The 13986-nt window shown below is 38.4% G+C and overlaps 1 protein-coding gene across 1 annotated transcript in view; it reads right to left on the bottom strand.

The window, feature by feature from the left end:
• Positions 1-13986, bottom strand: part of PDE3A (phosphodiesterase 3A) — a 357231-nt gene that overhangs the window by 40335 nt on the left and 302910 nt on the right. Inside the window, exon 6 of the mRNA XM_043439874.1 lies at positions 3187-3406. Coding sequence (XP_043295809.1) covers positions 3187-3406 — 220 coding nt within the window. The remainder of the gene's footprint in view (positions 1-3186; positions 3407-13986) is intronic.

Genomic DNA, 13986 nt, shown 5'->3' with positions numbered 1-13986 from the left:
CTTAGTGGTAAAGAATCCGTTTGCCAATGCAGGAGATGTGGGTTCAATCTCTGGGTCGAGAGGATGTCCTGGAGAAGGAAATGGCTACCCACACCAGTATTCTTGCCTGGAGAATCCCATGGATGAGGAGCCTGGAGGGCTACAATCCATGGGATTGCAAAGAGTCGAATATCAACAATGGAGAAAAAGGAAGGTCCTTGAGAGGTGGGCAGGATTCTTTAACAGAGGAAGTTGGAGGAGGCAGGCTACTTTTGCTTTCTCAACAGTTTTGACTGTTTAATAAATTACAAAGTAATCCCACAAATAGTCTGGCAAATTTCTTCTCTCACTTATCTTGTTTAGAGACTTGATTAGGTTTTAATTCTGTATTTTGTTTCTGGGTTCTTTCATTCTGCCTAATATTATTCATACAAAGGGTCTCAGAGAACTTTTGTTTATTTGCTATTTAGCCACAAATTACTCACTCTAACTGGAAAAGAGAAGAATCATAGTTTATAATTGAATATATTAAATATCTCATCACTTTTTCCCCTTGAATTGTGTTTATATGTGTAGTAGAGATAAGCATTTCCCAGTTAGAGTGTTTTCATCCAAAGCAAATTTATTTTTCAAGCCTTGAATGTCAGTGGAAAGCATCACATACAAAATATTTCTAATTATGAAATCCCGCCAGTCTGATTTAGGGACTCAAAAGAAAAGGACAGAACCGAAGGAAAAAGCCCATAGATGTAAATGATGGGCTTATGTTCTGGGATGAAACTTGGTAAAAGTAGTTTACTAGTCTGAAGATTTTTCTTTGCAAGATAATACTTGAAAGGAACGTTTAAATTAGGAGTTCAAATAGACTACCTCTCCTGCCAGAAAAACAGCTTGTTGCATAGACATCACAGCAGCCAAGAGACCCGGATTCAACGCCAAGCCCTTCAAGTTCAGCAGGGAAAACCACAATAATTAGTCGTGTGTTTCTGGAGCTCTCTGTGCCTACATGGGTGGCTGCCTTGAAGGCAATAATAAAACATGGTTTGAATTATAGATTTATAAAGCCCCAGCAAATAAAACACACACTACTGGATTTATAAACATTACTGAACAAGTAGGCAGTGAAATTCCCTTGTTTTTCTCCAAAACCTCTTTTATAAAAATCCCATTACATTCTTTCTGCTAAGAATACAAAAAAAAAAAAAAAAAAGATTGTGGTGAGCAAAGCTACGGGAGTGGTATAATACGTCTTTTCTGGACCCCTCAGTTCTTTCTATAGGCAACTGATTTCTCACAAGTCTGAGGCTCACAGTGGGAGTGTCTCCCTAGAAATGCTGCAAGCAGATGTCATTGAGTCTGGGGACTCCCTTGGGTTTCATCTGGGCCCAGGACGCACACCACAAAAAAGTGTTTCTTCAGGGTGTTCCCCCAGACACTAGTTCCATGGGCAATTATTGGGTGTTAACCTAAAGAAATGGGTTCTGTGGTCAAATAAAGTCAGGAGATGCCAGACAAAACAAAACTCAAGGCGTTTTCTTTTTGCAGGACTTCTCAGAGCTTCCAATAAAGTGATGCGTGTTGTAAATTGCTAAAAGGAAAATACGATAGGCCTGTTTTACCACAGAAAAAGATGGGATTAACATCCCAAGGGAATGATTGTATTGAAAATGGTGTTATGCAGAGAGCAGCAGAGTAAGTTTTGGATGGTGGAATAACTTTTCACTCTGGTCCTAACCGAACACAAATTATCTTCCCTTTGAAAGTATTTGTAAAGAGAAAAGAAGCAAAAATAAAGATTATAATCTTTATAATTTATAATTTATAAATTATTATAATTTATAATTTTTATAAAAATAATTATTTAACACAGAATTTATGAACAAAGGGTACGAAAATGAAATTTGCGAGGCTTAAATTTGAATTCACTGGTCAAATCTGGGTCTGTGACCCAGTATTTAATATAAGAAGACCAACATGTAACTAATCTATTCAAACAGTTATCATCATTCATCTTAGGGGGGAAAATAACATTTTATTCAAGGCACTCTCGTAATTATGCTTAATTTTAAAACACTTAACGCTTTTCTACTTAAAAAAATTGCAATGCTTTAAAGTAGTTATTCAAGATGAAGCTATTGCTGAAGAACAATAATATGTTAATTGGTAGAGGAGGTATTCCTTTTTTAGTGACAATACAGACAAAATAATTAATCTTGCCATGTTAGATCCTTTTTTCTTATCCCCTGTAAGAGACGACACTTTGTCTCTCTGTTTAAACATGACAAGGCAGCACAAGCAATTGCTTCATTGTATTCAGAGATCCATTTGAGAACAGTCATAATGTGCCACATGTTATCTGCACATTTTTTAAGTGTCACAATGGGAAATGCAAGCTTAAAAAAACAGTACCTTTAAAATTGGTATAAAATTCTCCTTGGAGAACAAGTAAAAAAATATCAAACAGAATTTCTTTAAAAATGTGTTTGTAGTTTACGTTTTTCAGAGGGTTTGGTAGTATTTGTGATAAAATGGTTTTGCATATGGTTATTATAGGGGATATATTTATAGAGCTTTACTGTGGACCTTGTTGAATTATATTGAAATTAAAAGTTCTCAGCCCATATAGTTAATATTTGTATCTAGAATGCTTAAGAAAAAAAATCTGTCTTATACTTTTAGCTTATAGGAGCCAGCGTTTCTTCTGTTTGTTTTGAATACAAATTCCTTTTTTTTTTTTTTTTTGCATTTTACATCCTGTGTGTAAGAAATAGCTTTACAAAATAATTTATATGCTGGTGGTAATTGGATAAGTACCATAAATTCGTGCATTCTGTAAAAAAAAAAAAAAAAAATCCCAACAAAATACCAAATTATACTGAATATCTCGATAGGAGTTTTTAATTAGATGTTTTATGCATTAGATATTTTAACAGTAAGCAGATAAAATATACAACTAATTATTTTATATCAGCACCAAAGACATGCATGGAACATAAGGTCTCTAAAATTCTTATTAATGGAGAAGCATTGAAAAATTAAGTTTCTATTCCAGCCTATTCAGCACAGACCACACTATCTTGTACTTTCTTGTCAACTACTTAGGCAACTTACACAAAGCTATGTGGCCTGTGGTGAGAGTTCCTAAGAGGAAAACCAGTGTTAGTTTTATTATTACCTAGACTCCAGTGAACAACATAAATTCCTTACCTGCTGCATATGACAGGCGGATTCAGGATCTGAGGAGAAAGATCAGGGGCACTCTGTGTGTAAGTTAAGGCCCGGTGAGAACTTAGGCCTGATTTGGCAGTTGCGTCGGAAGATTCTGGAAACTGCACTGCAGAAATTTTGCTGACTGGGCTGCTGGCGGGGGTCCCGTGGAGAGGTGAAGAACAGGGTGAGGAAAGAGGTGAAATTTTCACTAGGGAACCTAATAAAGAAAGAGAGAATTGTTAAGTCTTAAGTAAATGTCTTTGAAAGTCAAACTTGCAGCTCTTAGCCTTCCCTTTGGATTCATTTTGACTCAGGAAGGACCATGTGAGTCCTCAGACCACAAGGCCAGCCTTCTCTGCAGACAGGCTGCTCAGCGGGGGCATCACCGCAGCATGAAATATGAGAAATGAATCATCATGAAAATTCAGTGGCAATGCTGGCAAGTTCAGTTAAAGCCCTGGTGTCCTGGAGTAACTTCAGGACAGAAAGATATTATTTTCTAATTTTTATTGGAGTATAGTTGATTTACAATGCTGTGTTAGTACATCAATGTGAATTAGTTATCTATATATATATATATCCACTTTTTTTAGATTCTTTTCCCATATAGGCCATTGCAGAGTATTAAGTAGAGTTCCCTGTGCTATATAGCAGGTTACTATTAGTTACCTATTTTATATATAGCAGTGTGTATATTTCGATTCCAATCTCCCAATTTATCCCCGCCCCCATCACTTATACTCTGGTGACCATAAAGTTTTCTACATCTGTAACTCTACTTGTTTTGTAAACATGTTCAGTTGTAACCCCCCCCCCTTTTTTTTGTAGATTCCACCTATAAGCGCTATCATATGATATTTGTCTTTCTGCAGAAAGGTATTATTTTCTCCTCTCATTTTTGTTTCTTCTTGGCATTCTGACCTGATGATAATAGTTAAAAATTTCTCATATGTTTGCCTTCTCTTTGGTTATGAGGTTTTTAGTAGCAACAGGATCTGCCGCAGTTCTCAACATCACTGTGTGTGGAGCAGAGTTTTTTGGCAGGCATTGGTTGCTTAGTGATGGTGATGGTTTAGTTGCTAAGTCATGTCTGATGCTTGTGACCCCGTGGACTGTAGCCTGCCAGGCTCCCCTGTCCATGGGATTTTCCAGGCAAGAATACTGGAGTGGGTTGCCACCTCCAGGCAATCTTCCTGACCCAGGGATCAAACTTGTGTCTCCTGCGTCACAAGCAGATTCTTTATCACTGAGCCACCACTGGTTGCTTAAAATATGTCAATGAAGAAGATCCATTTTTGAGGGGCTTTCTTAACCATCCACATTTTCAGTGAAACTAACTTTCGTGTGTCAGAAACTGTTTTGATCAGCATCGTTTCTGAAGAAAACATTGAAAAATGTAACATGATCCTTTTCAGATGAAACGATGGCCTCAAGCTCAAATGATAAGTGTGGACATCTGTGCCAAACTGTGTTTACTCTCGGTTGTGAAAATTTTAAAGAGCACTGGCATCGATTTCCAAGCGCTGACGTCTGAGGACCGGGATGATGTCTTTTGAAGTTACTCTCTCCAAATACAGAGAGAGCAGTCTGCCCTAAAACTGAAGGAGAGAGAGAGAGAAAACTTCTGAACAGCCTCCTGCTTACTATTTCTCATGACTACATGGCTAAACAGTCTACTGTAAAGCAAATAAAATGAAATCCTTAAAAGTCATTTTTCTATTGCTCATCACTCTGGGGAGATGTACAGCCAGCGATATTCACATCACTGAATAAGATGTGTGGTGACCTGGCAGTTGGCCTAGTTTGCTTCCAATGTCCAGTTCTCTCAAAAGTTTTATTTGTCACACCCATAGGTTTTCTGGTCCACTGAAAGGAATATTAGGCTTGTTGACGGGCTTTTATAATGTTTAAGTTTCTTGTTAGCACTGCTATTTCTTGTTTTGTCTACTTTAAAAGATAAGAAATTATACTCTTCCTTTGACTAAATGTGGAGGCCAGTTACCCCTCCAAGTCCTTTACTCAATATTTCCATGGATTCCTGATCAACGGCTCAATGCCGGCCTATGTTGAACAAATGAAACCACTTTGACCCAGGGAGATTAAATAACTTCCCCAGGGTTACAGTGAGAGGAAATAGAATATGGAGTGGGCCTAGCATTCTTGGTAGATTGTGCTTTATTAGCACATTATTCTATCAGAAACTACCCAACGAGGAAGGAAAATTTATTACCTACTAGGTTGCATCTGTTTTGCTCTTTACAATCACATACCTTATGGTTTTCATTTTGATTTCTATCTCTATTGAAAAGATTTATTTTACCAAAGAAAAATCAAAGTGTTAGTCGTGTTTGACTCTTTGCGACCCCATGGACTGTAGCCCACCAGGCTCCTCTGTCCACTGGATTCTCTATTCAAGAATATTGGAGTAGGTAGCCATTCCCTTTTCCAAGGGATCTTCTTAACCCAGGGATCGAACCTAGGTCTCCTGCACTGCAGGCAAATTTTTCACTGTCTGAGCCACCACTGACAAACTATCTCATTATGTAATTTCCTGAACCAAAAGACAACTAAGTGCACTAGATTTTTAACTCCCTGTTTCCCAACCAACCTATTGTGTGTAGCAAATAAGTTACAAGTGTTCTGGAAGTACTAATGGTTGTACATTTTTTATCAATTTGAGTGCTCCAGGATAAATTAAATTTTACTATGATCACTAATATAATTTGATTTTCTTATCATTATTATAAAATAAATACAATTTTCACAAACCTCTCAATTCTTTTCATTTCACCACAGCTATATAACATCATATTTGCACATATCATTATACATATATATAAGCTCTCATTTAAGAAAGGTTAGAAAATGTTGGTTTAATTTATACTGTTTATTAAATTAAGGCTGACTGAGTCTCCAGATAATCTTAGAAAAGCAGCTTAACCATTAAGGAGCTGGATACTAGTTTGATGTGGTTTAAAGGTTATCAAGGTATTTGCACAGAGTAAGTATCCCAATGATTTATTCATTTAATAAATATTGATTGTGTGACCCATTCCAGGGAGTAAAGGATGCAGTAGTGAATGAAAGAAAATTCCCTGCTCTTGGAGCTTTCAGGGGAGACAGAAACTAGAGAAAGAAGAGAAGGAGGAAGAAGAAGAAAGCAGGGTGGGGAAGAAAAGAAAGTCAGGGAATTTTAACTGATACAAAGAAACTATTATATAGAGTGAAGTAAGTCAGAAAGAGAAAGACAAATATTGCATATTAATGCATATATATGGAATCTAAAAAGATAGTACTGATCACCCTACTTGCATAGCAGCAAAGAAGACACAGACACATTGGATATAGTGGGGGAAGGAGGAGGTGGGATGATGAGAGAATAGCACTGAAACATAAACATTACTATATGTAAAACAAATAGCCAGTGGGAGTTCGATGAATGATGAAGGGAACCCAAAGTCAGTGCTCTGTGACAACCTAGAGGGGTGGAATGGGGATGGAGGTGGGAGAGGGGATCAAGAGGGAGGGGACATTTATATACCTATGGATGATTCATGTTGATGTATGGCAAAAACCATCACAATATCGTAAAGTAATTATCCTCTAATTAAAAATAAATATATACATACACACAAATAAATATATTTCGTACCGAGAAAACAAATAATGCAGAGGGTAGAGGATCAAGAAGGACAGAATGCACTAAGGGTAACATTTGAACAGAAACTTGATAAAATAAGGAAGACATTTAGATAAGTATTGGGGAAAGCATGTTCCAGAAAGAGGGACCTACTCAGGGGTTGTCAGAGGGTCAGTTAGGAGGTCAGTGTGACTGCAGGTTAGCAACGAGGAAGGAGGGGCAGGGAACATGGTCAGAGAGATGGTAGGGCGAGGTTGTGTGGGGCTGGCCACGTCATGGCAAAGTTTTAATTGCTGCATCTTTTTTTTTTTAAGGAATTATCTTTTTTGTGGTGGTTGTTTTTTGTTTGTTTTGTTTAGCTGCATTGCAAGGCATGAAAGATCTTAGTTTCCCCACCAGGGATTGAAACCGTGGCCCCTGCAGTGGAAGTACAGTGTCTTAACTACTGGATCACCAGCAAAGTCCCAATTCGGTGGCGCTAAGTGGTAAAGAACCTGCCTGCCAATGCCAGAGACGTAAGAGATGTGAATTTGATCCCTGGGTCAGGAAGATTCCCTAGAGGAGGGCATGGCAACCCACTACAGTATTCCTGCCTGAAAAGTCGTATGGACAGAGGAGTCTGTTGCCTACAATCCATAGGGTCACAAACGATCCATACAGTCCATGAATGAACGACAGGGCACTCACAGGCACACCAAAGAAACTCCTGACAGGCGCCTGGCTGGGATTGCTGAAATTCCGCGTTAGGCAATTTCTTAATTATTCTGATAACTAATTGTGAGTTTGGGGATAGTTTCCTAGCACTTTTTAAAAGCAGTTGAAAGCCTGTGGGAACATGATCCATTTCTGTCTTCACACAATATATTTTCTGAAGGCAATTAACGAGAGGAGTGATTTTCTTCATTGTTGATTTTTAATAGCTGCCAGCTGATTCTCCCAGAGACACGCAATTCGCCCTTAAAAATACAAATTTAAAAATCCACTCAACGATTAGGGTTCTTGGAACTCAGGGATTAACAAAATGTAAAACAAATAAGCAGAACTAAAGACTCCAGACTTACTGCCTGGGATGAAATTTAAAATGAACCTTGCAACAGAGGAAGAACACTTTGCTTCTGCAGGGCTGTGAGGTTACATATTTTGAACTATCTGAACAAGCAGGGGTCTTGGCAACTCCATGAAAAGCAAGAATATTTTTATTCTGCAGGTGAGAAGATAAAGGCATAAACATATCAATTTCTTTTTCCTCAAGCCAAACTATTTCTCATAGTGTGCCTTATCATGGTTTACTTAAAATTTTAAAAGCAGAAATGGTTAGGAATGCTGTAGAAAATGGCCATACATTTACATATATTAGTCTTCAAATAGGAGAGATGACAAGTGTAGATAATAACCAAACAAAAGAAGTGAAAGTGAAAGTTGCTCATTCATATCTGACTTTTTGTGATCCATGGAATTCTCCAGGCCAGGATACTGGAGTGGGTAGCCTTTCCCTTCTCTAGGGGATCTTCCCAACCCAGGTCTCCCACACTGCAGGCAGATTCTTTACCAGCTGAGCCACAAGGGAAGCCCAAGGATACTGGAGTGGGTAGCCTATCCCTTCTCCAGGGGATCTTCCCAACCCAGGAATCCAACTGGGATCTCCTGAACTGCAGGTGGATTCTTTACCAACTGAGCTATGAGGGAAGACTACTCTTTCTTAAAAGGAGAGACTGCAAATAAAATTATTTCACAGAAAAAGGATATTATTGTATGTCATCAGAAACAAATTACTTTATAAGATTATTTAAAGTATAATCATGTCTAAAGTTAGAGGGATAGAATTGATAACCTCTGAAGTCTCACCCAATCTTATGTTACACAAATACACACACACACATACACATGAAGGGACTGAGATAAATATGCATGCTTTCAAACATATTTATCTTCTTTTTTTTTTTTTTTAATAATTTTAAGAGACTCCAGGAAAAAGACCCAGCTCATGAAATACAATTCTTTGGATGATTCAGACCACTCTACTCTAAAATACTTAAAATTAAAAATTTAAATATTAAAAACATAACTTTAAAAAGTTCTAAAGTACCAACTCCTTTGAGTAATTGAGTCTTTAGTTCTTTGCTCCTGAGAACATGAGAAAATGTGTGTCAAGACACAAGGAACTTTGGGCAATCAAAAGAAGATGATAAACAATACTGGAGGGAAATGATTTAAATGAATCCATCTGTTTGTGCTTTAAAATTCTGTTTAATTTTCATTGAACAAAAAAGGGACCAGCCTGTCTGATAAATACATGCCTCTTCTCCACACCCACAGGAAAACAGCTCCAATATTTTTCCAAAACAAAAAGTAAAGTTACACAGATGCAAAAAGGAAAAAAAAAGAAAAAGGAAAAAAACCCCAAAATCACAATGCCATAATTCAAGTTCTCTCTCATTTCAAATTTTCTATAGGCAAAACTCAGTCTAACTTTCAGGTGTAGCGATATCTGTAGTCATTGCAATAGGATTATCAGAATGATAAAATTTATAAGAATCTGGAAAGGGAACGACGCACTGCAGCTGTGATAAGCATGAATCAGAGAGATTTCAAAAGGAGAATGACAGGCATTTTTACATATTCAGTGACTCAGAAAAGCAACATAGAAATATAAATTATATTTATATCTCCTGTTTTCAGGCTTTAATCAAAAGACTCATATGTGATTTCATCCATTTATTTTATATTAGTAACTGCATACTAATTGGTTGTGTTTCAACTGTTTAAATGAATACTGATGGATGGAGCCAGAGGACACACTGTTTACTTGATTTGCACAAAGAACAGATTTCATTAGCCCCATCTCAAAACAGGTCATTTATCTTCCAGTGTTTCTGTACACTAAGTTTACACTTGCATCCCCCTATCTATTTTGCCTACTGCTTCTTACTTGCCTCCTCACACTTTATTTAAGTCCATTTCCTTACTCTCTTGGCCACATAAAGGGGCTTCTCTCTGCCTCCTTCCACATTTTCTTGAAACCTGGGGCAGGGGTGGGAGGTTGGGGAGGTGGGTGTAGCAGGGCATCACGTTCACTTAAATCACATCTATTTGGCAAATCAACCCCAGCCTGCCATCCATGCAGGGAGATGAGTTCCCAAACAGAAGGGCCCATCTGATCAGGTAGAACTGTACTTGAGTTTCAGCTCTCTTGATTCTCGATGGATAGTTTTCCTCCTTTTGGCAGACTTTCAGGGATTTAAACTGAATTCAGCATACACAGGATACAGGCTACTTTGCAAACATTTAGCTCTGCTGTGAGAACAGTCTAAAGATGGAACAATGTGAAATCCTTCCCAAAGCAATCAATGACAGAGATGTTTTATGTGCTTTAAGGCAAGAATGTGGGAGGGTCTTGCTGTTACTGTGACTCTCGTGTGTGTGTGTGTGTGTGTTTGTGTGTGTGTGAGAGAGAGAGAAAGAGACTCAGTAGTATCCGCCTCTTTGCGACCCCATGGACTGTAGTCCACCAGGCTCCTCTGTCTTTGTTATCTTCCAGGCAAGAATATTGGAGTGGGTTGCCATTCCTTTCTCCAGGGGATCTTCCCAACCCAGAGACTGAACCCACATCTCTTGCATCTCCTGCATTGGCAGGCAGATTGTTTAACACTGGGCCACCTGGGAAGCCCAACTCTCATCTCTACCTTTGCGGTATCTTCTGTGGAGCCTCTTTCCTTTCACATGTTGCCCTTCTTAAGCACAGGCATATGAAGTCAGGAGCAGGACACAGAATCTGAGGTTGTCCCTCAAGTCTGTATCATCATCTGTTCTGTTATTTCCAGGGAATACACTAACCATTAATTTCTATCTTCTTGATTTTATCATGTTGGTTATCTTAAGAATTTTAATTTCGTGACCCAATGAAGAAACCGAGAAACAGAAAACCAAATCCTGTCATTATCTTATCCTCAGCTAGGGGCAAGACCAAAAAAAAAAATCCTAATTTTAAGTTATCTCAATTTGTCATCCTCAATTTTTTTCTAATAAGTCTGTAGAACAAAAGAAAGAATTCTGGATTAACTGTGTGTCCTTGGGCAAGTTACTCAATATTTCTGCCTCAGTTTCCTCATCTGAGTCTGTTTCCTGAGCAATACAAGAGTGCAGAACACTTCAATTCATCCTTCATCCCTTGAGTTACTTGTTATTATTGTCCCATATTTTAATTCTTTTCCTTAAAAATCTTTTAAAAAAATACCTACAATCTGAAAACATTGGGTTGGCCAAAAAGTTCGGGTGTTTTTGTAACATCTTACGGAAAAACCCAAACGAACATTTTGGCCAACTCAATACTATTATTTATGCACATGATGTTTGTTTGAATGGTCTCATGGTTTCCTAATTTATCTGTTCATCATTTCTATTATACCTGACAAATTTTCCTCTGCTCTTCTTTTTCTTTCTAGAATACATCCATCATACACTTCTTTAGTTAAGATCTGGTAGGTTGGTAAAGTTGTGACTTGCCTGAATATGTCTTTAATTTATTTCTACTCTTTTGAAACAGATTTGCCCAGTGCACAATTTTAGGTTGACTATCATATTCCCTCAAAAATTTAAAGAAAACATTTTTTCTGTCTTCTGACTCCATTTATATACAACAGCTTTGCTCTCAGACTGACTGAAGGGACTTTTCTCTGGCTAACTTCAAGATTTTTTTCATCTCTGGCATTCTGTGGTTTCACTATTCTGTGTCTATGTTTAAATTGTTTTTTTCTTTGTCCTTTCCTTTTCAAATAGTTTATGTTTCCTATCCTCTACTAAAACTATGATTATGTATATTAGACTTTCTAATTACTCCTCCTATGGCTCTCAGAATCTATTATGTTTTCCAACTTCTCATCTGAGCTTCATTCCGGATACTTTCTTCACATTCTCTGCCTTCCAGTTTACTAATTCTCCAAAATGTTAATAGTCTTTTATGCCATTTAACTTATCATATTTCCCTGATTATATTTCCAAAAGTCATTTAGTTTCCCTGCAATCCCTCATTTCTAGCTTTTATTCTCTCGTGTTTTCCTTCAAACACCTGAGTATTTTTTTGTCACTTAAATAACTTAATATTTAAAAAAAAAATTCATTTGGCTACACAGAGTCTCAGTTGCAGCATGTGGGATCTAGTTCTCTGACCAAGGATCAAACCTGGGCCCCCTGCATTGCGAGCATGGAATCTTAGCCACTGGACCACTAGGTACATCCCACTCAACACTTCTAGAGATCTGTACAGTTGTTTTCCTGTTTTTTCTAACTTGTGTTGTTTCCTTGTACATTTATAGAGATCTGGTTTGTAAGTTCCAACTGGTTTGAACTTTATTTGTTGAAGCTGCGTGGCTGTTAACTGCTGATTCTTTCCTCCTAAAATTACCTATACATTTTGTAGGGAGCCAAGGGGTCCTTCCTGACCTGCCTCTTAAGAAATCTGTATGCAGGTCAGGAAGCAACAGCTAGAACTGGACATGGAACAACAGACTGGTTCCAAATAGAGAAAGGAGTATGTCAAGGCTGTATATTGTCACCCTGCTTATTTAACTTATATGAAGAGTATATCATGAGAAATGCTGGCTGGGATGGATGAAGCACAAGCAGGAATCAAGATTGCCGGGAGAAATATCAATAACCTCAGATATGCAGATGACACCACCCTTATGGCAGAAGCAAAGAAGAACTCAAGAACCTCTTGATGAAAGTGAAAGAGGAGAGTGAAAAAGTTGGCTTAAAACTCAACATTCAGAAAACTAAGATCATGGCATCTGGTCCCATCACTTCATGGCAAATAGATGGGGAAACAATGGAAATAGTGACAGACTTTATTTTCTTGGGCTTCAAAATCGCTGCAGATGGTGACTGCAGCCATGAAATTAAGACTTTTGCTCCTTGGAAGAAAAGTTATGACCAACCTAGATAGCATGTTAAAAAGCAGAGACATTACTTTGCCAATAAAGGTCCATCTAGTCAAGGCTATGGTTTTTCCAGTAGTCATATATGGATGTGAGAGTTGGACTATAAAGAAAGCTGAGTGCTGAAGAATTGATGCTTTTGAACTGCGGTGTTGGAGAAGAGTCTTGAGAGTCCCTTGGACTGCAAGGAGATCCAACCAGTCCATCCTAAAGGCAATCAGTCCTGAATATTCATTGGAAGGACTGATACTGAAGTTGAAAATCCAATACTTTGGCCACCTGATGCAAAGTACTGACTTATTTGAAAAGACCCTGATGCTGGGAAAGATTGAAGGCAGGAGGAGAAGGGGACGACAGAGGATGAGATGGCTGGATGGCATCACTGACTCAATGGACACGAGTTTGAGTAAACTCTGGGAGTTGGCGATAAACAGGGAGGCCTGGCGTGCTGCAGTCCATGGGGTCGTGAAGAGTCGGACGTGACTGAGCGCCTGAACTGAACTGAAGGGGTCCTTCTGAACTAGGGTCGCTTGTTGTTGTTCACTCACTCAATCCTGTCTAACTCTTTGTGACCCCAAAGACTGCAGCACGCCAGGCTTCCCTGTCCTTCACCAACTCTTGGAACTTGCTCAAACTCATGTTGACTGAGTTGGTGATGCCATCCAGTCATTTCATCCTCTGTCATCCCCTTCTCCTTCTGCCTTCAATCCTTCCCAGCATCAGGGTCTTTTCCAATGAGTCAGCTCTTTGCATCAGGTGGACAAAGTATTGGAGTTTCAGCTTCGACATCAGTCCTTCCAATAAACATTCAGGGTTTATTTCCTTTAGGATCGACTGGATTGATCTCCTTGCTGTCCAAGGGACTCTCAACAGTCTTCTCCAACACCACAGATGAAAGCAAGAATTCTTCGGTGCTCAGCCTTCTTTATGGTCCAACTTCCACATTCAAACACAACTACTGGAAAAACCATAGCTTTGAAATATGAACCTTTGTCGGCCAAATAGTGTCTGCTTTATAATACACCTAAGTGCCCCTTTAAAAGTCTCAGGTTTAATGTGGAACGCTCAGATTCAGTTCTTCCACCTTGCTTTTCTGCATTTCTGAGTTCATCTGAATTTACCCTCAGTGCAATCTCTATTTAAGTATTTTCCCACACTGTCCTGTTTCTGACCCTCATGAAACATAAATTCTAATCCTCAGGTCATGAATGATTTGTAAGATAT

The sequence above is a fragment of the Cervus canadensis genome, chromosome 21 (genome assembly GCF_019320065.1).
Source record: "Cervus canadensis isolate Bull #8, Minnesota chromosome 21, ASM1932006v1, whole genome shotgun sequence".
Lineage (NCBI taxonomy): Eukaryota > Metazoa > Chordata > Mammalia > Artiodactyla > Cervidae > Cervus > Cervus canadensis.
Note: the sequence above shows the minus strand (reverse complement) of the source record. Positions and strands in the feature narration are given on the sequence as shown.